Here is a 25,793-nt window from a genome sequence, read left to right as displayed (position 1 = left end):
TCCTTAAGAACCTAAAGTATTGCTTTTATCCTTATATCTGTGTCAAAATAACCCCAAATTGGTTCTGAGATACTCCGGCGAGCTTTTCCTAGCATTTCGGTTAATTCTTTGACCAATAATTGAGCAATAGTTGTTGTAAATTATAGATGACATGTAGGCATTAATTAAGTTGGTCTTCTTTCAAGACCAATTTAAAAGTATGAATTCCATTTTGAAATACATTCCTGAGCCCACCAAGCAAATATTAAAAGCAGTTCTAAAGGTTTATGAATGATTGACTTGTTGTGTTATATGCTTTGTGTTTCTCGGTTATTCCTGAAATAAAATGAATATATATTCATTTTGAACTTTTCAGTTTATCTTACTATTCTTTAATTGCAAGCCACCCTGTGCAAATATGCCCACTTGTGTTAATTTGTATATATAGCTGGAAATGATGTTCATTTCACTTAATGTCTTCTTGTAATTTGAACATTCTCTGCTGTTTGTTTAGAACTCAGTACTACCACAGGAGATTTGAGCCCTGCTGGATTTGGCAAGATCTATCCAACTCCTCTTTCCAGTAACCAGGAAGAGGAAGAAGATAAGGATAATGATGACGACATGCCTTCAGAATTTATTTCTCGAAAGGAATTGGATAAAGGTCGTATTTCTAGCAAAGGTAACTTCTTGACGTTATTTACAATTACATTTTTTAAATTACAAAGACTCCAGTGAATTACTCATGTTCAAAAAAAGGATGTGTGGAATGGTCTGTTGTCAACTTGCATTGTGTGTTTCTTGCTTTTTTATGGTATCATATATTGTATTTGCCTTACTTTGGTTTTAATAGTAAACACGTGTGTTTTACAAAATTACAATTAATCTCTCCAAGTGTAAAAGCAGCATTATTTAGTTTAAGTAGTAATTACATCTTTAGAGCTAGCATATTCTTAGCGTCTATAGTTTTTTAAATTTGTTTTATGGTAAAAACACAGTTGGGGGACATGTATTATGTATTGAGTGGTAACTGGATTACGAGTGCAGTGTGTGGACTTTGTGTAGTTGGATTGCTGCTCGTGGCCTTTGGGCGGCCTGCACATTTGAGGGCAGCATGGCACTTTGTGTAGTTTTAGGGCATCAGGGGTGCAGCAGGCAGTCTTTGAGCGTCTGGTGTTGCGTGTAGTCTTTGAGCATCAGTGGTGTTGCGTGTATTCTTTGAGCATCAGTGGTGTTGCGTGTAGTCTTTGAGCATCAGTGGTGCAGCGTGTAGTATTTGGGCGTCAGTTGTGCAGCGCGTAGTCTTTAAGCATCAGTGGTGCCGCGTGTAGTCTTAGGGCATTAGGGGTGCAGCGCGTAGCATTTGGGCGTCAGTGGTGCAGCGTGTAGTCTTAGGGCATCAGGGGTACAGCGTGCAGTCTTAGGGCATCCGTGGTGCAGCTTGCAGTCTTAGGGCATACGTGGTGCAGCGTGTAGTATTTGGGCATCAGTGGTGTAGCACGTAGTCTTTTAGCATCAGGTGATTCAGTGTGTAGTATTTGGGCATCAATGGTGCAGCGCGTAGTCTTTAAGCATGAGTTGTTGCAGCGTGTAGTCTTAGGGCATCAGGGGTGCAGCGCGTAGTATTTGGGCGTCCGTGGTGCAGCGCCTAGTCTTTAAGCATCAGTGGTACAGCGTGTAGTGTTAGGGCATCAGGGGTGCAGTGTGCAGTCTTAGGGCATCCGTGGTGCAGCATGCAGTCTTAGGGCATCCGTGGTGCAGCGTGTAGTCTTAAGGCATCTGGGGTGCAGCGTGCAGTCATAGGGTGTCAGTGGTGTTGCGTGTAGTCGTTGTGTATCAGTGATGCAGCATGTAGTCGTGTATCAGTGGTGCAGCGTGTATCCTTTGTGCATCAGTGCTGCAGCGTGTAGTCTTTGTGCATCAGTGGTGCAGCGTGTAGTCTTTGTGCATCAGTGGTGCAGCGTGTAGTCTTTGTGCATCAGTGCTGCAGCGTGTAGTCTTTGTGCATCAGTGGTGCAGCGTGTAGTCTTTGTGCATCAGTGGTGCAGCGTGTAGTCTTTGTGCATCAGTGCTGCAGCGTGTAGTCTTTGTGCATCAGTGGTGCAGCGTGCAGTCTTAGGGCATCAGTTGTGCTGTGTGTTTTCTTTCGGCATCAGTGGTGCAGCGTGCAGTCTTAGGGCATCAGGGGCGCAGCGTGCAGTCTTAGGGTGTCGGTGGTGTTGCTTGTAGTCTTTAAGCATCAGTGGTGCAGCTGGATATTGAAACAAGCATTGGCATAGCCAATAGGTCTGGCCTTTGGGACCTTATAAGTGTTTAGCCATGCAACAGTTGATGATGTTGCACCAAGGATATTGTGCTGGATAACTAAACACTTATAAGGTCCCAAAGGCGAGACCTATTGGCTTTGCCAATGCTTGTTTAAAATGTCCTTCATGTAACACACCCATCCCACTTAAGCTATGCTGCTCAGCCTAGTTCAACCTGTAAATAGAAAACCACACATAGCCGTTCTGTGATCCACACGACTAGTTAAATTATTTAATATTGCAATTTCGTTTTAAACAATAGCAGCACGTTCACCCTGTTTGAAAATCCTCAGAGTAATACCACATTGACAGCTAGCCTATTATGAATCTAGTTACTTGACCTGTAGCTGTTTTGCATAGTGGCGTCACGTGACTGCTCGTGAACTTTAAAACTAGTCTGGATCAAATGCATATCCCTACTTCCACTGACAGAGTATAGCAAGAAAAGTGCCCCTGCTGCTCAATGGAGTTGGAAGGGGTCCTCCTCTCATGGCTCAGTTTTGCTCCAACTTGTTTGTAGCTGCACTAGCGAGTAAGTCTTCTTGGTTGCAGCTATCCTGCCCAAAAAGTAGGTGCTGTGACCAGAACATCCTCGACCTTTATTTGAATCCTCCAAAACTCCACATTTTCGTTCTTTCTTTTTCATTTCCGAGGTTTCTTTTCTTTTTGATTTTTTTACTTGCTTGCTGACCCCTTTTCTCTTTTCTTAAATCCCTACTGCTCTTCTTGCTTCCTTCCTCAGTCCCTCCTTCTCTTATTTGTTGATTTTCTTGTTATTCATCAACGCGTAACATAATGCCTGGCCTTCAGGTACCCCCGTTCAAATATTAGTTTACCATATCAGTTTTACACCTGCTCGCCAAGCTAAAACTTACAATAACAAAACATTATTAATAATCACATAGGCGAAACCAATTGCATTTACCATGCTTGTTTTAATTGTTTGTACTTTTTCATAAAATACATATATTTGTATCCGTTTAAAGGTACAAAATATTAATACAATAAGATGAGTCTTGGATATAGTTAAAAGCAGAATCATTAAAATATATTTGCATAAGGAAGTAAACCTCACTCTTACAAACAATAAATAGATCATATGAAAATAAACATTAATCACACGCTCGCTCTTTAGACAATAATCCTCTTCGAAAAGTTGCACTGCCTTGACCGGACTCATGGTTTCTTCCAGGGATCCCATCTCTTTTAAAATGTAATAATTTCAGTGTGTGTCACAACCACAGTGAGGGGTGGGTACTATACCTCTAACCAGGCTACCTGGTGGCTGGCAGCAGTGGCAACGAAATTAGATTCCAGCAGGTCTGACATTTTATCTGCACTCTTGAAGGGAGACTACCTGCTCATTCTTCCCTAGAAAGGTGTTTCTGGTGCACATCAGCCGCGGCCTTGGGATTATTTGTGTGTACTTTAAGCCTGGGTATTGATGTGTATGTGAAGTTCTGAGCCTAGTTGTCACAGGTCAGAATTGTAACATGTTTTTGAAAGCAAGAAATCAGTACTCACCTTTATCAACAACAGCCATCTTCATTAATGTGCTGTTGCACTTTGACATCAGTTGCAGGGTCCAGGCCAAAGCTTCCACCACACTTCAGCCCCAAAGTACCAACATTTCCTAAAAATACAACAATACAAAGTCCATGCTAGTAGCCACTCAACCCAACCTTGCAATCACTAGCAATCTTTTCTTAAGGACGCACAGTTTCAGGATGATGCATGCTTAAATGAAATATATTTAACTGTGCCCAGACTGGCACCCGAACCACAGAGCAGGAAAGCAATGGGTATGTGATCTATGCTTAGCCTTCTCTTCCATCTCGGCCATATAATTAACCATGCTTCACACATCACATCAGTCCTTCCTTAATCATGCTTATTCTCGGACCCTCTCTACTCCTTGACTAGAGTCTACTGCACAAACTTCCACCAAACACATCTATTCCACTGGAGTGCCAACTTGCATTGCACCAAGCACACATCTTTTCAAATACTACTCGTTCACTAAATACAAATCTGCCTTAACTTCTCAGGTGGCCCCACTATTCAGCAAAAGCACAATTAAATCCCAAAACAAGAAAACTCGGGAATAAAATAAACATCAATAATAATACATAATAGGTAGTAAAGTTTTATTAAATCAGACAACTTGACCACCTTCTGGGAGCTCTCACTCCATTACTTTATAGATGTCTGCCATTATATATCCAGAATATTAGTTATACAAAAATACACTACTATTTTTAGGATCCAGGTACACCACCTTAAGCCTTGTTGCTTCGTTATGTCTTTGACTAATTGAAGTGTCACTTTCTGTTCATCACATATTTGAATAACATTCCACGTGAGAAGAAGTTTAGCAAATTGGTCAACGTGTTCCTCAGTTAATCCACTTTTTAATTATCTAGGCTGCACAGGTTGCTTTGATAGGAATAATTGATTTACTTATAAATGCTCTAATAGTTGCTAAATATTTTTTTTCCTCAAAGTCACATTGGGGTTTATTTTGAACAGTACTGGATTTTGATGCCTCAGTTTCACTTTGAAGAATTAAAGACGCATTGTCAGATTTGCAATTGTCAGATTTGCAGATGTTTTTAATTCTCATCAAGCATTTGCTTAATAAATGTCCCTTTTTAATATGTTTTAGGATGTCTGACTCATCATCATATTCCTTATTACTTTTTAAGGCTTCAGAGGTTGATTATCTTGTTTTCGCAACATCCTCCAACCATTTATGTAAAAAGTAAATGTAAATCCGTATTTGTAAAGCGAGAACTACTCACCCTTACGGGTCTCAAGGTGCTGGGGACCGTCGTGGAAATTAAGTGAGCTGTTGCCCAGAGTCACATGGTGCTGAGCTGAGCAGCCACCGGGGATCGAACCGTGAACTCTGTGCTCCGAAGTCAGCTGCCCTGGCCGCTGCACCACACATCTCCACTGTACTGTGCTCACTATCAATTATGTGGCTGCGAAGTTGCTCAGGAACTCAGCAGCTTTTGTGCTCTGTTTTCAACAACAAGTTTATCCATACGTAAAACGAGCCGCACAACAGTATGAGGATTTTTCTAAAATCAAACATGTAGGCCGATGTCAAGCCGTCTTCCGTCTTGCACTGCTAAAATATCACAGATACGAAATGCTGTCTTTTAAAGGGAGCGTTTAATAGAGCACATAACACTGAGCCAACTTTTAAATGTGTATTTATGAAAATAAGCATCTGCACTGTTAAAATGTTTACTTAAGTGTGTATGTGTTTTCTTTTTTTAAAGAAATGGCGAAACATTCAGTTTTTAAAGGTTATGACCCTGGTGAACCGAACTGCAGAATCTACGTGAAGAATTTATCAAAGCAAGTTCAAGAAAAAGTATGCCTTATCAATATATTATAATTATTATTTTATTTGTGAGGTATGTTTTTTTTTGATGTGTTGTTTTTTTTCATCTGCAGGACCTTAAGTTTATTTTTGGGAGATACATCGACTTTTCATCAGAAACGGAAAGTATAATGTACGTATTGAATAAAAATGTCCTGAAGTGCTGATTTCTGTAAGTTCTGAAATCAAGCCGTGCAATCTACTGGATTTATTTCAGTTTAACTGCTGAATTCCTGCTTTTTAGAATGATATTGACTTACATATTTGAGTGATCGACTGCAGCATTGAGGAAGAGATGGACTTCGAGAATCATCTTTGCCATTATATATTTTGCTTCTCCAAATATTTCTTACTGTTTTAAATTAATCCCTTAAAGTGTTTCTTTGCCCTGTGTGAACATGCATATGCAATTTTGGTCAAGAGTTGAATCCAGCTTGACAATAGCACACAAGATCAGTCTGTGGTCTCCCCTATCCCTCCTACCAGCCCTGCAATCACATCCAACCCAATACAAGTTTACAGCCTTCTCACAAAAGCCTGAAGGGGTGATTTACACTAAATGATAGGAGAGCAAACAAAATGTATGAAACACACACAAACACACCTAATGCTCCTTCCAGCAATGTACTAAGGTTGTCTAAAGTGTTAATAAGCCCATATATTGTGCAGCATTTAAGTCTGCCTGCTGTAGGTTATTGAAAACAGTTATGCATTTTTAAATATGAAAATTGTCAAGATCAAACATCATAGACTACACTTCGCTCCCCTATTTCCTTATTTCTGCATGAGTTGAAGCATCTTTAAAGCTCCAAAATTAAAAAGCCTCAACACCTGTAGTTAGACATGCGCTTGAAATCAATCTTAAGAGTTGTATCTAGCTTTTACACAGGTTATAATGCTTTCTTCACCAGGACACAAATATGGTTCTACTGGAATGATCAATAATTTCTCAGTGGAGCAGTAGTGAGTCCAAGAGGCCATGATGCAAGCAAGTAAAATTAAGGCCATAATCTGTGGTTGCGCAGTACAATGCAGCTATATGTTGGATGGGGTAGGCCCCTCATTCTCCAGTCCCTTCGAGGACCACTGAACTTGCTGCACCTATCATATTGGGCACGTGCATTTTCCCTCTTGAAAAAAGGTAGTGACTATCAAAAACCTCCGTTATTATTGCGTCATCTCAAATGTACCATACCCCAGCAAAAGCATCTATGATCCGAGAAAGCCCACTGGTCAAGGCCCAACATCACAGCCTTAGTGACTTGTTTAAAAAGAAAGAAAAGTTATCATAGTGGAAAACACAAATCAAGGCTTTTCAGTCTTCATCTAGACTTTCTTGCCTAGAGACCCCACAGTGCTGATTCAAACATATACACAATTAACACTATTGATTGATTTATTTCAATATCAATTTACTGTAAAAGAAAAGGATTATTTTACAGTGAGAAGAGCAAAACAAACAGGTTCCCTCTAGACAAAGTCCTTTTATCACCCTTCAGCATTTTGAAAACTAGATTAAGAAAGTGTAGTTTCATTGATAAGAAGAAGGCCACCGGCAGGTAGAGGTGCTCTAAACAATCTTCCACTGCAAACAAAGGCACGTATTAATTAGGGGCCATATGTATCAAAATAGAGTTTTGCGATTCGCAAATAAGGAATACCTTCCCATTCATTCCTATGGGCCAGGAGCCCCATAGGAATGAATGGGAAGGCATTCTTAATTTGCGATTAGCAATTAGAGAATCGCAAATTGAGAATGCAAATTCAAGGGTGCCAGAGTGTCAAAAGGACACCCTGTTGCACCCCTGAAATGTGCATGTGTGCACATGTGGCACACATACATGCCCTATGGGCATGTATGTGCACCACATGGCACTTTAAAAACTGCAAAATAGTGCATTTTTAAGTGAAATCGCAATTTACCACCAACTTGTAGTTGGTGGTAATTTGCGATTCCTTAAGGCCAAATCGCACTTTCTTTGTGCTTCTTAGATTGCATTTAAGGAATCGCAATTTGTGATTCCTTAAATGCAATCGCAAAGTAGGGAATCGCAAACGCTCAAATTCTGCAAATGTAAGCGTTTGCGATCGCAAATTGGCTTCATACATATGGCCCTTTGAGAATTGAGTCCAAAGTTTGTGTAAAGTTTCCTTGGTTCCAGTCTTATTGCTTGGCCAAGCTCTTGACTGAAACCTGTGAGAGGTTACTGCAGTGTGGGAATGGAAATAAACACATGTAATATAAAAGAGTTCAGAAGATAAATAGTTATAGCCAGACAAATATTTTCCAACACTATAATCCCATTAACTAGCAACTACTATTGATCGATCCTAACCAGTATAAAATCAGCAAAAATAAAGCAATCTCTGATACATGTTTGTGATTAAGTCCGGATAATAAATTTTATTTTGACTTCCCTTTAATAGAACTAGTGATTAGCTGAAAAATGGATGAACCACAGTGTTGAGATGTGGTTGGCAATCTATGACAGTTGGGGCTACAGAAGAACGTCTATGCCCTTGAGTGTCCTGAAGAAGCACATTTTGTCTTTTAGGATGGTTGCAAGCAATGTCCTTCTATGAGCTTGGCAAGTAGCCACTGGCAAGAAGCATGACCATGAAAAAAACACGCTTGTCAGGAGAGAAGCGGCCGAGGCCAATGCAGAACGTGGGGCCTTGGGATACATTTAGGCTTTGCTTTTGGTGAGCTTTTTTGTTGGAACTAAAAGTTTCTAACTAACGTCCACTGTTTCAGAGGGTGCCCAACAAGGAAGTAATATCCACATGCAGAGCATTGCAATTACCTCTGCATTAGTGCTCTCTAATCTTCCACGAATGGGTTTCTGTTCATAGAATACAGGGTTCCTATTCACTTACTGCCTTCGCTTCCCTAATCCAGTGTGGAGTTTATTAGCACAAGTGCCCAGTGAGCCCTTCTGGGTTGGTAAAACCATTTCCTGGTCTGCCTTTGAAGACAATAAATGAGGGACTTAAGGAGCTTACAGAAATGGTCTTGTAGTGGAGACTCACTACATGGGTTGCTGAAATCTTCTCTTGCTCATTATTAATCTCACTAGATGATTCCAGACACATGCCAAATGCCTGCTGGTTTTGGTTTATTCAATAGGCAGGTACATTTATTTTCTTTGAAATTATATTCTCTTTCATCGCCATCTTTTTTTGGGAGGTGGGAACAATATGTTAACCATTAGTTTACATGACACTCCAGGCTAACAATCCCACCCCCTGGACATTTTCTCCAATGTTCTGGGCTCAGCTTTTCTGGAAAAAATGTTTCTTAGAGTGGCATCAGCGATCCTGTTTCTCTTTTCTTTGCTGCCAGAAAGCAGTCTAGTTGAGTGGGGCTTGCGACTCATTTTATTTAATTCAACTAGGAAGAATTTACAACAGGTTAGTGGCAATATTCCACAATTAACAGTGATCTACCAGAGAGTGAGTGTAAAATATGAATCATAAAAGTAAAATACGATCCAACCCAAGGAGTAATTAAAATCATTGAACATTTGTACTAATTTAAAATATGACATTGCAATGTTACCTAAATGAAATCTAAAACTCATAATATAGCAGCTTCCTATAACTTCCTGTGAGCCTAAGGCTATCAGCCCTGAGGTCAGGGGAGATGACTTCTAATGCATAAGAATTAAGCCTGCCGCACAGAGTCAAACAACATAGCAAAGATGACAACTAGCAAGTTTATGCCGTAGCGTAAATAATGAATTAAGTGCTAGTGCAAAGTACTTATTGACTGTCAAAGTTTGTCCGGTCTGGGCGGGGGCCCTGTGCGATAGTAGCCCGTGTCTGTGTGAGTTCTGTGTTTTTTCTTTAGGCTTGAGGCTATTTGTTTTGAGTGATCACCTCTTTGCGTTTCTTTTTATGTTCAGTGCAGTCTTCTTGACCTGTAAAATTGCTGTCTTTGTGTGACTCAAGCTGGGTTGCTAATTGGAAGCACCATTTTACGGGTCATGTTGCGGGGTTCTAGACTTTTTCTAAAGTAAACAGGAGAAGCAAAGGCCCCTATGGACGGGCTAGATTCATCTATCTCTTCTTTCTAGCTCCTTTGCTGCTCAGTTGAGAAACTTCACAGCCTTGCATGCCTTCTGGACTGTTGATCCTCTGAATGATTTTAGAACAGCAGATATGCATTTGTTCTTGCTTCAGTGTTGGCCATAATTGCATTTTCCGAAGGGATAAAAGAGCAGAGTAGGTGCATAGTAGGTGGAGTAGTGATTCACTGCTGTGACCGCAGAAGCGACATTCCAGGGTTGGCCAAGTCTGTTTCCATTTTGGGGTTAGATCTTCAGATGGATCTTCAGATACGGTTGAGATTTTAGAGTATTATATATTGCCATCACCACCCATTCATGGCTTTTATTCGTCAAGGTTGGTTGGTCTATGATTGTAGACTAATGGCTTTGTTAGTTATTTGTTTGAACTCCGAGTAAGCAGGTATTGTGTGCCAAGCCTCTTCTAACTTTAGAGATGTGAGTGATTACAGTAACACAGAGTGGAAGGAGTTCTTTAGGCTAAATTGTTTGTGTTGAAATTTTTATTGAGTACATTGTTTTTCGATTTCCAGCCAGCAATGGTGGGCAAGGGAGTTTACCTCTGCTTGCCACATTCTCCAGTAAAATTTTATTAGGGCACCTTGTCTTGCCTGAATCTAGTTTTTTAGACCGAACTCCAACCTGATGTGAGCTTGTGATGTGTATCGTGGAATTGAGCATAATTTCTTGAAAAGACTGGATTGGGAGGTGTTCAAACCTGATGCATCTTTGGTTTTAAGCAGTTCTGATTCATAGGAGATTGGAGCCATGACTTTTGCTGCTATGACCTTCAGCAAGTAGTTTGTTGAGCAGACGCTGAGGTTTTTTTTGCAAGATTTTAGCAGCTGGTTTGCTTTCACTTGCCTTGATGCCAGATATTGCTTATAGTTGAGGTGCCGATTGAGTAAAACCCTCATATTTGTAGGTTGCGATTTGTTCCAGGATGTTGCTATTTGCCGTCCTGGTGAATCTGGGTTGTCTTTTGTGAATGCTTGAAAAGCACATGACTTTTGTTTTTTGATAATTGAGTTCCAATTGAGCAGTTGCTATGTAGTCTACTAACTGAGTGATCAGCCGCTGTAAACCTCGAGGTGTTTTGCTGAGCAAGACGATATTATCAGCATATTGAAGGCTTGCTGTAGATGCATTTCCCAATTTCGGGGGGTCTCCTTGTGCTTGGCATAAATGGTTTTCTAAATCTGCTGTGTAAATGTTGAACAAGCAGTGGACGAGGATGCCCCCCTTCTTTAAGCCATTGGTAGTATGTATTTAAAAAAAAAATCTTTTTAAGTGTTGATCATTTTATTACAACTGAATGCCGTCAACCCAACATAAAGGTCTTTAAACATACAATTGAAAGGTAAAACATCTATGGTTTCTTAAAAGCATCATCCATTACATGTGTTTGGAACGATTCCCATTCCAAAGTTGCAATCTTAGACATCTCAGCAATCCAGGGTTCTATCTTTTTTTTTTTTGTGTGTTGTATCTCTTTATTGTATATTCAAACATTATAACATAAAGCACGGAGTAGGGCTGTACATGTTCTGCTCAGGGTTACATACATATCCTTACAACTCTGGGATATACCACCAAACAGTTGACCCAATGGTCCTACTTATAGCCAACCCCTCCGGCAAACTATTAACGAGGATAATGAAAAAATAAAGAGGGGAGGGTGGGGTGGAGGAGATGGAGTCGGGAAAGGGGGAAATGTATGTGCCTGCACTATTACACTGTACCGTCCACTTCACCACCAGGCTAGATGGGAACTGCTATCCTACCTTGGCCCGCGTTACATCTCCCCTATCCCCCCAGAATGTTTGTAGATGGCGATGTGGTATCTTGTTTGTGCCTCTATCTGCCTGGGAAGGCCAGGCCAAGGAGCCTATTCGAGGAGATGCGCGTTAGGGGAAGGGTAGGGGGCGAGGCGGCGACAAGGCCCGGCAAAGCAGCCCTGACCAAATGCTAGGTCTTTATGAGTGTGAGTGTGGGTGTGAGTTTGGGTGTGCCAGAGGGGGGAGAGACATGAGGGGGATAGATGGAAAAAAAAAAGGAGGGGAGATCAGCGCCCATTGACAAAAATAATAATGAGGGTAGCGAACATAAAGATGAGATAAATAATAATGAGAGTATGGTATTATGGAGAGTGATAATAATACTGGGGAGAAAGCTGATAACGCCTGAGAGTGTGGTGGCATGGAGAGTGATAATAATGCTGGGGAGAAAGCTGATAACGCCGGTAGTTGGTATTTTGTTAGTGACCCTGTTAGTGACACTTTGATCGTCGCCTAATTTAATTTGAACCCATGTACTTGAATAGAGGTTGATTGCCTCGAGCAGTTTTGTAGGAACGACCCAGCTTTCCATTTTCTTCCATAGCTTTGCTCTAGAGACCTTGTCAAAGGCAGCTTTATGGTCTATAAAACATGCATGAAGAAAACTTGACCCCTGTTTTATTATATCAGTTGAAGTGTGCTTCCTCGCCACGTGTCTGGTATAATGCCGGACTCCAGTGCATGAATAAACAGGGGGGTTATATGTGTGGACCAAAAGGAGGAATCTTTTTAGGTCTCGCTAGAGCCAGCGCATGCGCTGCTCTACGCGAGACATTTAGTAGCTGGCTTTTGAAAGTGCTACCAAAGGCTGTTGCCTGCCACCAGCGTGCAGTTACGCGCGCATGCACGCGCCGCCATCTGTCTTTCCCCCGCCGTCACGGGTCATTAAAACGCGGTGCTCTCACTTTCGCTGCGGCGCTCTCACTTTTGTGTGCAAGAGGGCTTTCAAGTCAATGCATGAGTAGGCGTTTTCACTTTCGCCGCGGCGCTCTCACTTTCTCCGCGGCGGGGGTGTGCTGGGAAGCTCTTTCTTCAGTGTCATTGTGTGCAAGAGGGCTTTCAAGTCAATGCATGAGTAGGCGATCCAGTCCGGGTCTTTGCTTAGCAGGCTGAGGTTTGTAGCCTTTTTTTGAGCCTTTTATAAACCAGGACTGCAATTCACAGAAAGCAAAGCGAAAACCGTTACTGAACGCATTGCTTATGCATGAATTTGGGAAATGTCAGCGGTCTTCTGCTGGCATTGTAGTCCTTCGACATCCATTGGCCGTGGCAGATTAGTTCTAACTGTGGCCGACGCATTTTGGGGTTTTGAAACTATGCTTACCCTAGAATGTAAGGACCGTGACGAGGAAGATTATGATCCGGAATTATAGATTCCCCCTTCACTCTTCCCCTCTCTTCCTCCCACACAACAAGCCCCGCTTTCGCTTGATTCACCCTCACAGCGCGCGCATATCACACACCACTCCTTCATTTTCGTTTCTCCTTTCAAGTCCCGGCGACTAATCTTCTGCCTGTCCACGTGCTTGGTATGAGTTATTAAACAATGTTTACTCAGTTCGGTCCTCTGGTGCTGAAACAGGGACCCACTCTAGTGCTCTCTTTTGTTCCCACCGGGGGCTTTGAACTCTCTGTCCTCCTCTTATTTCAGTGATTCGGACATTTAAATGGTGCTCATGATTCCGACATCAGGGGCACACTATATGCTTGACTCTGGTGTTAATTTCTGTGTGTGAGCTTGCATGTACACGAGACTTCCATCCAATACCACTGGAAATGCTCAAACTTTTGGTCAAATCACCACGCAACACGTGATAAATATGTGTGTACGCACATTTGTTTAAAGCTTTCAACAACGATAATTGGCCTCGTGCTTCCCACCCTGTTTATTGACATTGCTGGCTCCCATTTTGTGTAAATTCCTCATATGCCAATCAAAGGTGAGCAAATGTTATTATCTATTTTTTGTCTTTTTTGTCAAACGCCTAACAGACACTAAAAATCAAAGCGCCAGGGTTTGCTTGCAGCTGCATATCGCTGTGATAATTGAACAGTTAATATTTGCTAATTCTGGGCTGTGTATTGAGGGGGTGGCGAACGGCAATCACAGCACTCGCGCTAGCTCCTTCACTGTAAATCAAACACCATCTAATGGCTAATTCACCACTGTCCGCCTCCAGGTGGATATTTGGTATTAATCTGCTGGCGCCAACACAACAGTGCACTTTGAGCATTCCATTGCGAGAACAGCGTGTCGTTAATTATAATCGCCAACTTCCTTTCACTTGAATTTTAATCTACGCGTTGGTTTATGTGCGTGAGCTCACGTGTACATCAGACGTCCATCAGAGACCATTAAAAAATGCTCAAAATGTTGGTCAAATCACCGCGCAACATGCAGCGATTGTGTGTACGCATGTGTGTACTTTAAGCGTCCAGAAACAATAATCGTCCTTGTGCTTTCCACACTGTTTATTTACATTGCTGGCTCCTAGTTGTGTAAATTCCTCAAATGCCTATGAAAGGCGAGCAAAGGTTATTATTTTTTATTGCCTTTCTTTACTCACGCGGTTAACGGACAATAGAATAAAAGCGTGATGGTTTGCTTGCAGCGGCGTATTGCTGTGAGCAATTGCACAATGTTAATATTTGCTAATTCTTGGCTGTGTGTTGTGCATGTGATGAACAGCAATCGATCTCCCACAGTAAATCAAACACCATCTAATGGCTAATTCCGCCTCCAAGTGGATATTTGGTATTAATCTGCCGGCCCGACATGACAATGCACTTTGCGCATTCCCTTGCAAAAACCGTGTGTTGTTCATTATAATCGCCAACTTCCTTTCACTTTAATTTTAATCTGCATTTTAATGTGTATTACAATGCATGGCGGACACCAATATTATAGCATTGCCTATCCAGTTTGCTACTTCATAATCTGGTCTCCACAGACATTAGGTGCCACACGTCTAAGTCGTGCTGTTACTGCTGCAATAAAACATGTTCTTAGAAACTCATTGATTGGCAATAGAACAAGGGATACACCATCTCAAACATCTAAGAGACATCCAACTGCTGGCTTCCTCTGTAAGACGGGGTGGGAGGTTTATTCTTAACCCCTTCAATGCGCATGACGGAGCGGTTCCGTCATGCGCGTCGGTTGCGCTGTGCGCATGACGGAACCGCTCCGTCACGGCCCCGCCCGCTCAATAGAACCTTCAGCACGGCGCAGTAATCCGCGCCGCCCTGAAGGGGTTAATTGAACCTTTCCTATACGGGCCCATTTTCGCAGACATTGAGGGCTGACGCAGACAAGGACAGTTGATAGGCAGTAACCTAAGATCTTTTCATTTTTTTAAAAACATTTTGTAATGCTGTGGCTAGGTATGCTCAGAGCTTCTGAGGGTAGTACAGAGTCTCAGCAGATGCCTCGCTCCTTGATGCCTCATATCCAGAGGGTAGAAGGTAAACAGGCCAGGCCAGCAGGACTGTGAGAGAGGCACACATGTTTCAATTCACATAATTAACAACAAGGAACCTTTTATAAGAGCACCTGCTCTTTCAGCAGAATATTCAGATTTATCCTGCAGGCATAGATTTTTATTTTATATTGCTCCAGCCTAACTAGGGGACCACCTTCATTGCCACAAAAGTGTGGTGGGTAAGAGTGCTTTTTACATGAATGTTAAATTGACACTTATTGTTGAGGATGTTGTTGCTGGTGTGCATTTTTGTGCCTTAGTTGACACTTGTGTGATTGATTGTTACACCTCAAGCAGAGTGCATAAGGAGATTTGGTGTCTCTTTTTTCCTCATTATTACGTATAAAGGACTTTCAGATACGCGAGTTCAGACTAGCAGTTGTACAAAAATAGCACTTTAAATAAGTACTTCTCAATGCAGAACTATAATGTGCTTATTAGTGTCAAAGTTTCCACATTAATAAACAGTAGATGTTGTACCACCCAGGATAATGTGCTGCTAAATATTTATAAGGTCCCAAGGCGAGACCTATTGGCTATGTCAATGGTTGTTTGAATAAGACATTATGCAGGCCGTTTGGCCCTGGTGCCCCTTCAGATCTTTGCTGTTTTATGGTGTGCATGACCTGCTTTTGCGTGAACCGAAGATCCTTTTGATCGGCCCACTGTATTGGGTGTGCGCCACATTGTGCTTCTCTTTCGTTAAGACTGGCATTATTCGAGAAGGGATTAATGGATTCTCATGAAGGAATATTATCCTTTAGTTTGTTTGGGGGCGACGAAGCATTGATGGTCTTGTTTGGATTTGGGACAAACTGTTTCCCTCTCAATTTTTCATTGGTTGTTAGAACCCTATGCTGAGCGACATCATTCTAAGTTATGGTGATATGAGCTCTCCAGGTGGATTCTGTTATGTCTGACTTGTAATGGCTGTTGTATCCATTTAATAGGTTGTTTATGTTGGCCCAGAAAAGTTTGGAGTTTTTCTGCCTGCTTGCGTGGAGCATTTTCTTCCAGGTGGCCTCGTTATATGTGTACTTTGCTGCCCTATTTGCTTTTCTCTAGTCACTTTTCATTTTTGCAATTATCACGAGTGAGTCCTGAGGTGGTTGGGAGCCTCAAGAGCATGTAGTTCTTAGTGATTTATTGAGTTTTTTTTTATCTTTGTTACGAGTGAACCACGCTACGCCAGTATTCCCTACTGCTTTGTAACTTGGGGGCTTGGAAGAAAGTTTTGAGTTTAAATTGGTGACAAAGTTCTCCCAAACCTCTATCCTGGCTGCCTTCGTGTTGGCAGGTGACAGAAGAGTTGTACAAGCATCCATGATGGCATCCATGATGGCATCCATGATGGCATCCACGTTATCTTCATTCTATTAAGGCTTTTAAATTGTAGGATTGGGCTGTAAAGGTTAGGATGTTAGCTTGCCGAGTCCTTTCAGTAGTGAGGTCTGGGGTAAATGTTTGAGGGTAGAAGCCGCCTTCAAGTCTTTCTTTTATGTTGAAGTTGGAGATGTATGAGAACAAGTCTGGGTCTGCCAGGGTGAAGTCAATTGTTAAGCTAGTGTTAACGGTTACTCTTGTAAAGGCTGCCTGGCTATCCGAAGGTCCTCTTCCATTTAATGTAAACCAGGGCAGTTTTTCTAGCCATGAGATGCATTTTTTACCTAACACGTCACATCTTGTTGTGTTGCCCTGCCTCACATGTATATGACCGGCTAGATTGTTATATTGCCCTTGTAATAGGTTCATGTTGAAATCCCCTGACAGGATTATACTTGCATGTGGATAAGCGACTTTTAGTGTTTTGAGCACCCTACCAATAACTGGATTTAGTTTTTGTGCTTATGGGTGGGATGAATGTAAATATTTAAGATTAGTAAAGTAAAAAAAGATGAAACTGCTAATTTGATGCACTGCATCTAAATCTAGTGTAAGTCTACTTCTTCGTATTCCCAAAGGATGTCGGTGGAGATGTAGATTGATAGACCACCTTTTGCCCTACCATGACTTGCTTCTTTTGTTGCTAAGTTATGATGTTCCTTGTAGTCCGTGATTGGAATGTTTGTTGACTGACAGATTTTCTGAAATAATAGGATGTCATATTCTTGGAGGAATTCTAAAAAGTCAACCTCATCGATCTTACCACATAAGCTGTTTTCCAGGAGCAAAGCTTACAACCCTGAGCTGGTTTAGTGAATTATGGGGACATGGCTCATGCTTTTCTATATTTGATTATATGAGAACCACCCTCAAGGTTAACCTTAAAATTTGCTGCTTGGGGAGGCAGGCTTGTGATGAAAATTTGCCTAATGATTTGAGTTCCAACATTGACTGTGCAGCAGTTGTGAGGTCCTTTTGCTCCCTTCAATATGCCTGTGGTTGGTTTAGTCCGTTGTAAAGGGCTTGGGTAGCGAGGTTGCACCACTTTTTTTTTAGCTCGATACCCCACGTGGCAAAGGATTCTCTATGATGCAATATGTGTTCAGTTATGGTATTATCTGACCAAGTTGTAATTGTATTTTCGGACCCCGGCTGGTTGGGGTAAGGTTTAAACTAGTCTTTCCCGGTCGCTGGATTTGATGTACATCAGATCTGGGAGTGCTTCTAATAATTTCAGTATAGCGCTTCTATTCAATATGTCGTGTATAGTGCGGAACCAGCTTGATCTTCCCGATGCGCGGGCTAAGATATTTTATCGACAGTGTCTTGGGATGGCGGGGCAGAGTCTCTGCTGGAGCTTCGGTTAGCCCTTTGTGGATTGTTGATGCTTGTGGGGAATGTCTTATAGAATCCCATGATGTGCATTGGAGTTACGTTGTAAGCTGTGCTCCTGGGCAATTTGGGATTATTGAGATTATTTGGCTTGCAGTACTCAGTCATGGCTACCCTCTAAGCAATGCACATATTTATGGAAACAAGAATTCATCAAACAAATACACACATGATGAACTATTTTATGTAATCCACAAATAAACCTAAACAAAATCAAAATGTTAACTCTAATTAAAAAGGTTGGACCGTTTCTAAATTCAGTTAAGGCTACCCATCATCCATACTATGTTCTGTTTAATGCACTTGCACTGCTCCCACAAATCAATCTGAGGCTACCAATTTAATTTTGAGCCTCCAAAAAGGTTGGACCTTTTCTAAATTCAGTTAAGGCTACCCATCATCCATACTATGTTCTGTTTAATGCACTTGCACTGCTCCCACAAATCAATCTGAGGCTACCAATTTAATTTTGAGCCTCCAATTTCAAATCCCTTCAGATTTACAGAATGTTTTAAAATGTTCAGTTTTACCTTTTGCTTCTATCTTTATACAAACTTTATTAGTCTGTTAACATTATTTAATTTTCTAAGCAGTCTTTAGCCCTCTGAGTAGGCGTTGTGGACTCCCGGGGGACCACAGATTAGGAATCTCTGTTCTACGTGATTCAGAAGGGTGAATGTGCTTGAACTATGCTTTAGCTGAAGAGGAATCTAACCGTTTGTGTTGAAATAAAAGAACAAGTAAAATAGCTTAATTTTTCATTCTTTCAGGTTTGATATACGTTTAATGAAAGAAGGTCGCATGAAAGGACAAGCATTCATAGGCCTGCCTAATGAAAAAGCAGCTACTAAAGCACTGAAGGAAGTAAATGGTTTTGTCCTGCATGAAAGACCGATGGTAGTTGTATCCTTTTGTTAGAGTTTTTTTGTTCAGTTTGTTTAAATGTTTTAAATGGCATGATACTTAAATTTTAACATATAGTTTTATTAAAAAGTAAATTAAATCTGTTTTAAAAAAAAGTTTGTTTTAAGGCAGAGTGCTTGGTCTTGGTTAAAAGCAGTTGTTAGCCAAACTGCTTGTCCAAGTCTTCCAAACAGGAGGGGCTACATTGATTTTTAAGTATATATTGAATTATGTTTTATGCTGAGATTTTGTTTAGCCAAGCATTTAAATTAGATACAGTATATTACAAGTATCTGGACTGAACCAAGGCTAATTATGCTGTTTTCCTTAATGGCCATTTAACTTCCTTTTGAATTTTCAGTCCACTTGTATCTATACTTGTAGATTTGTTTATTTCCATTCTGACCTTATTTATGTGTATACACAGCAGCTGTATTTATTTCTAGAACACACATTGACCCCAAGGAATATCTTGGCACTATTGGTCTCTAACAAATTAATATTATTATCCATCTCAATTTTACTCATTTTATCAACTATAGAAGAGTAATAGGCTTATTGACCCACTGATATTTCAACTTTTGACTAGTGTCCAGCAAAGTTTCCTACACTGGAGGCAATGGTCTACTGAGCCCACAGACCTGCGTGAGGTGTAGGTTGCATAAGTGGTACTTCCTGTATTAGAGGGAAGCACATTTGGTCTTTCTTGGCAGGTACTGATTTGCCATACATCCACGGGATTCATTTTGGATCCAGTTCTACCAGTGCTTAATTTGTAAACCAGGGCCCTTGTCTGTAATCCACTACAGCTCGCTTCACTCATTGCTCCTGCCTGCACTGCCAATGACAGTACAAGCACAACTACCAATCATCACACTTCTACGAATGTGACATTTCAGACTCCTTAAAGCTATAATAATGGCATGAGCGGCAGGTAGTATTCTTTTTATAATGAATATTGACTTATTAAACACTGTGGTTAAGCTAATCTCCACATTAGACAGACAGCGCCACCATGTGGTAGACTCTCACTAGATCCGGTGCTGACAATTAAGTGCCGGGGCCAAGCACCGGAAACCACTGGCTCAAATTAAGCACTAAGTTCTACTAAACATGAAGGATTCTGCCATACTTTTACATGAACTGCTTCTTTTGCTGGCAGCATAATACTCTCACCTCACCTCTCATTTTCTTTGGGTTGTTGGAAACTGTTTTGTTTTTAATTCCTGAGCTGCTTGTTATGAGTCTAATACTGGCTTTAATTATGTTTAGCTCCTTTTTCTTTTTTGTAGTTCTTGACTATTGTTGTGGGCATTTCAGAACGACCTTAAGTGGAATATAAGTTTCTCGCTGGTCATAAATGACTCCCTCTGCTTCATTAATCTGCCTGGTGTTTTTTCAGTTAGTTAACTCTAGTATCAGTGCCATCATTGATAAGTATTTTAACATATCTTTGTCGTAAATTTGTTCTTAAAATTAATGTTCGAGGCATATGAACTGTAGATTATATACTTGTGCATAGATCGCCATCTGGTGTTGTGCTCGGATGTTTGCACTTTGTTTTTGTCTTGGAAGAAGTCTTTATAGTCACGAGGTAGGTGACTCCTCACTAGGGTGATAGTGTGCATCGTCTCCACCTTCAGATAGTTTTTTTCCGCCATCGGGTTCGGATGTGATTCGCTACGCTCCGGGTCGGTGTCGTTCTCAAACCCCCTTCGACACGCAGTCCCTCATCACTCGACGGTATTGTCTCGATCGTGTTTCCATTCCGACCCGCATCTTCGAACAATATACAATCATCGACCTAGATCTCCGATGCGGGCCATTGGGCTTATTCGCGCCGATCACGCCAGCAGTCAATGGAAAGAACTCCTTTTAAAAAAAATGCCTCGGGTGTGGTGCTAAGTTCCCACAAACTGACTTATACCAGGTTTGTAATCTCTGCCTCTCCCCGAAGAACGAGGACAAGAACTGCGAGGCCTGTGCATCTTTCAGGTCGAAGAAAACCATCCGTGACCTTCGGGCTCGACGTCATGAAATGTCCCGCGAAAGCAGCTCGGTTCCGGACATCTTCGGAACAGATCCCGAAGCCTAGCCAGAACAACAAGCTGATGAAGGAGAGATCTCTGTTTCTGAAGCAGACGACTCAGACATCAAAGACGAGACAGTCACACCAGCTCAGCGGTCCGTGAGTACCAAGACCCCACTCTTGCCCTACCCCAAACAAAAGGCTCCAGTAACACCTTCGCCCTCTGGCTAAGGTCGACACCAGCAACACATTTCAGACGCCCCACCCTTGGGCCCGGCTATGAAACCGAAAGAAAAGCCTTCCGGCTCGAGCCAATCCTGTTCCGGTGCCGACAAGTCACCTTCGGCACCGAAGCCCAAAACCAAAGATGTGCCACACCCTTCTTCCTCGGCACCGAAAACAGCCTCGACACCGAAGCCCTCGGCGTCGAAACAAAGGACAAGCATTCGGAGCTGAAAAATCCTTCGGACCAGAAAAAAACTTCTGAACTGAAAAAAGTCTTGCCACAAACTCCTATACCGAAAGCTAAAGACTCCAAGAGCCCGCTGAAAGCTTCAGTAACAAAGATAAAACAACATTCTGACCCTAAACCTTTGGCACCGAAAAAGGACTTTGTACCCAAACAGTCTCTGCCAGATTTTTCAGATCCAAAGCAAAAAACACTACACATTGCCCCAGAGTTGCCAAGCCTCCTGGACACTTCACCAGACTCTGAAATACCCATTAAACAGAGAAAAATGAGCACTAATACTTCTCCACCTCCATCTCCTTCTCCTGCTGATCCTAATTTGTTAATTTCTCCAGTACACTCCCCACAACATACATTTTCACCTCAACGACAGGATGATAATAATGAAGGGGGATGGGAGCGGAGGTCCAGATAATGATGACGACGCACATACCATCCCACACGAGGTAGATCCTTGGGATGATTACAATACAGACCCAGATCCACATAATGACCCGGACCTCTATCCCTCTAGGCCATCACCACGAGATGATAATATTGGTTTGCGCAACTAATCAATGGAGCTCCTCAATACCACGGGGTACAATTACACTCGATGCCTTAGAGGAAGACTTTTATGGGAAACATTTGCACCCACACAAAAGTCCACACACACACCCTACCAATGCTAAAAGGCATGCTAAAACATGCACCAGAAGTGTTTTAAAGACCCTGTCAGAGCCAGGATCCTGAACACCAGGCTGGACAAAAAATATAAGGCAGCTCCCAATGACCCAGTGTACATCAGAGGTCAGGTCCCTTTAGATTCCCTTGTGGTGCCTAATGCACACAAGAGGGCTAATTCACAGAGCACATGCGACACCCCTCCTCCTGATAAGGAATCAAAACTCATAGACGCATCAGGCAAACAAATTGCGTCATAGGCTGCAAATCACTGGCAGATTGCCAATGCCCAAGCTTTGTTAGCCAGATATGACAGAGCTCACTATGATGAGCTTGAAAAGCTTATGCAACATCTGCCTGACCAATATAAAAACAAAGCCAATACCTTATATAGGAGGGTAAACTAATAACCAACACATCTATAAAATGTACCCTCGATGTGGCTGAGACAGCATCTTGTGCTATTAATACCCGTGTTTTGCTACGCAGGCACTCTTGGCTCTGGATATCCGGATTCAAGCAAGTGGTGTAATCCACTATTCTTAATCAGCCTTTCGACCAAGAGCATTTTTTTGGGCCCACAGTCGACACATCTTTAGAAAAGATGATACAATATACTGAACCTGGCAAGTCCATGGGTGCCTTGCAATTGTCTTCCCCTAGAGCCTCTTTTTGTCGCTCCTTTTACAGGGCTGGATCCATAACCACTGGCTCAGAACATCCCTCTTCATCATATAAATGTCCCAATCAAACTACCTCCTCCAGAGGATATTTTTGAGGAGGATACAGGGAAGAGGCCGTAGAAACAACACCTGCAGCTCCCCTACACCAAGCAGTGACTTCCCTCCACTTCCCCCCGATCACTCCACTCCTGTCGGGGGACATCTCTCACAGTACATACCTGTCTGGAACTCCATCACAACAGACAGGTGGGTAAGACAAATTATCCAGTATCGTTATTGCCTGGAACTCACCTCCACTTCCCCAAACATTCCTCCCAGACAACATCCAATGTCCTCGTAACATCCGATTCTTCTAAAACAAGAGGTTCTCTCTCTATTACAAAAAAATGCAATAGAACCAGTCCCTCTGCCTCATCAAGGCATGGGGGTTCACTCCCTATATTTTCTAATTCCAAAAAAGGACGGCTCTCTCAAGCCAATATTGGACCTCAGACTGTTAAACCTTTACATTCAGGCAGACCACTTCTACATGGTCACTCTCCAACCGGTGCTACCACTGCTTCAACAAGGTGACTTTCTCTCCATTCTGGATAGGATGCCTGCTTTCATATTACCATTCTCCCCGCTCACAGGGAATATCTCCGGTTCGTGGTAGACGATCAACAATATCAGTTCAAAGTCCTCCCTTTCGGGGTTACTACAGCACCCAGAGTCTTCACAAAGTGCCTCGCAGTAGTAGCAGCCCACGTACGAAGACAACATATTCATGTGTACCCTTATCTGGACGACTGGCTCATAAAAGCCAAGTCACACAACAGCTGTGTGCAACACACACACAAAACAATCCAGTTGCTTCGCCAATTGGGATTGACAGTGAACCTCACCAAGTCTCACCTCCAACACACAACAATATCTAGGAGCTACAATAAACACTTCAAAAGCTCTAGCATACCCCAACCCTGTCAGAATATGCAACATTCAAGCTCTAATATCACAATTTCAGTCTCAACACACATTACCAGCTTGAGTGTTCATGCAGTTATTCGGGATGATGGCTTCTTGCATTCTCATCGGCCCTTATGCAAGACTCCAAATTCGTGCCTTACAGGAGTGCTTGGCACGTCAGTGGAACCAGCCTCAAGGTCAGTTAACAGATCTGGTGTTGGTGGACAGTCGCACACATCGCTCTCTGCTGTGGTGGAACACACAAAATCTTTCCAAAGGGCAGCCGTTCCACGACCCGCTTCCACACATAGTGCTAACAGCAGACGCATCGCTCACCGGCTGGGGAGCTCATCTTCAAAACCATACCATTCAGGGCATATGGACCCCCCGGCAAAAACAACGCCATATAAATTACCTGGAATTACTGGCAATTTTTCCGGCATTAAAAACCTTTCAACTCCATCTCGTAGGCAAAGCTGTCCTGGTCCGTACAGACAACATGCCAGCAATGTACTACATACAGAAACGGGGGGGGGGGGGGGGGGGGGGGGGGGGGAGGAGACACACTCTCTACAGCTTTCACACCTAGCTCAAAGCATATGGAGATGGTCCATTCTGCAAAACATACATCTCCTTGCAGAACACCTCCCAGGGGTACACAACCAGATTGCAGATCTGCTCAGTCGTCAAACCCAGCAGATCCCCAAATGGGAACTTCATCCTCAAGTTCTTCTTCCATTCTTTCACATGTGGAGACACCCAGAAATAGATCTGTTCGCCACACACCACAACGCAAAAGGCCCAAGCTTCGTGTCCAGGTATCCACACCCATTGTCCAAAGGCAATGCGCTCTGGATGAACTGGTCAGGCAAATTTGCTTATGCTTTTCCGCCTCTTCTGCTAATTCTGTTAGTGGTTCGGAAGCTCAAACAGCATTCCCTCACAATGATCCTGGTTGCTCCAACATGGGCACGACAACTATGGTTCACAACCCTCTTGGAACTATCAGTAGTTCCTCATCAAAAGCTACCCCTCTCACCCATGCTTCTCACTTGGAACCATGGAGAGATAAGACATGCAGATCCCAATCAACTCAACCTTGCGATCTGACACCTGAAGTCTTAGAGTTTGGCTACCTCAATCTACTGCCAGACTGCATGAACATCATTAAAGAGGCTAGACGTCCTACCACCAGAGCATGCTACTTTACTGTAAAAATAACAAAGTCAATCCACTAGATGCTTCTATTCAAAACAGTATCTGTTATCTGTTGCACCTACAACAATGTAACTTGGCATATACATTCATAAGACTACATTTCATTGCAATAGCAGCTTATCTCCAAAGCAGACAACACTTGTGTTTGTTTAGAGTACCCGCTACCAAAACATTTATGGAAGGACTTAAAAGAATAATTCCACCCAGAGTTCTACCCTCTCCAGTATGGAACTTAAATATTGTCCTTACCAGACTCATGGGTACCCCATTTGAACCTCTGCACAAATGCGAACTACAGGTTCGAGGCATATCAGCTGCAGATTACACACTTTTGCATAGATCGCCATCTGGTGTTGGGCCCGGATGTTTGCAGTTTGTTTTTCCTCTTGGAAAGTCTTTGCAAGTCACGAGGTCGGTGACTTCTCCCTTGGATCGTATTGCGCATGGGCTTCGGCTCCATCCTCAGATTGTTTTTTTCCGCCATCGGGCTCGGATGTAATCTTCGCGCTCCGGTTCTGAATATTTCCAGTTCGACGATAGAAGCGGAATCCTCGCTTATCGCAGTATTGTTCAGATCCAGAAATCCTCAATCACCTTCTCATCGACACATCTTCGATTCCAGTCGTCGACGGCGGCCTTCGGGCCTACCCAAGCTCCGGTCCCAGCTGATGGAAAGAACTCCTTTCAAGAAGTGCCCTCGATGTGGGTCCAAATTCGCCCACACCGATCTTCATGAGGTGTGCAACCTCTGCCTCTCCCCTGAACACGAGGCTCTAGACTGTCCGGCCTGTAAGTCTTTCAGATTGAAAAAGACTATTCGAGATCGAAGAGCCAGACGAAACATGGCGCACTCCTCGACCTCCGTTCCAGTTGACATCTTCGGGGACGACGTCGAAGATCCGGGACAGCAGCACACCGCAGAGGACCTCGTCAGTGCTTCCGAAGCCGACGACTCCGATGTGGAGGACATCACCCCGGCGCAGAGGGTCGTGAGTACTATACCCCCTCCCACACCCGCGCCTACACCCAAAAAGGCTTCGGTCAC

General features: G+C 42.6%; 1 protein-coding gene across 3 annotated transcripts in view; it reads left to right on the top strand.

The window, feature by feature from the left end:
- RNPC3 (RNA binding region (RNP1, RRM) containing 3) overlaps window positions 1-25,793 on the top strand; it is a 343,990-nt gene that overhangs the window by 203,027 nt on the left and 115,170 nt on the right. For all 3 annotated transcript variants that reach the window (XM_085602252.1, XM_085602255.1, XM_085602253.1), the window contains exons 10-13: window positions 494-661; window positions 5,573-5,667; window positions 5,751-5,809; window positions 18,609-18,741. In XM_085602252.1, the coding sequence (XP_085458378.1) occupies window positions 494-661; window positions 5,573-5,667; window positions 5,751-5,809; window positions 18,609-18,741 (455 nt within the window). The remainder of the gene's footprint in view (window positions 1-493; window positions 662-5,572; window positions 5,668-5,750; window positions 5,810-18,608; window positions 18,742-25,793) is intronic.

Source organism: Triturus cristatus, chromosome 4_2 (genome assembly GCF_964204655.1).
Source record: "Triturus cristatus chromosome 4_2, aTriCri1.1, whole genome shotgun sequence".
Taxonomy (NCBI): domain Eukaryota; kingdom Metazoa; phylum Chordata; class Amphibia; order Caudata; family Salamandridae; genus Triturus; species Triturus cristatus.
Note: the sequence above shows the minus strand (reverse complement) of the source record. Positions and strands in the feature narration are given on the sequence as shown.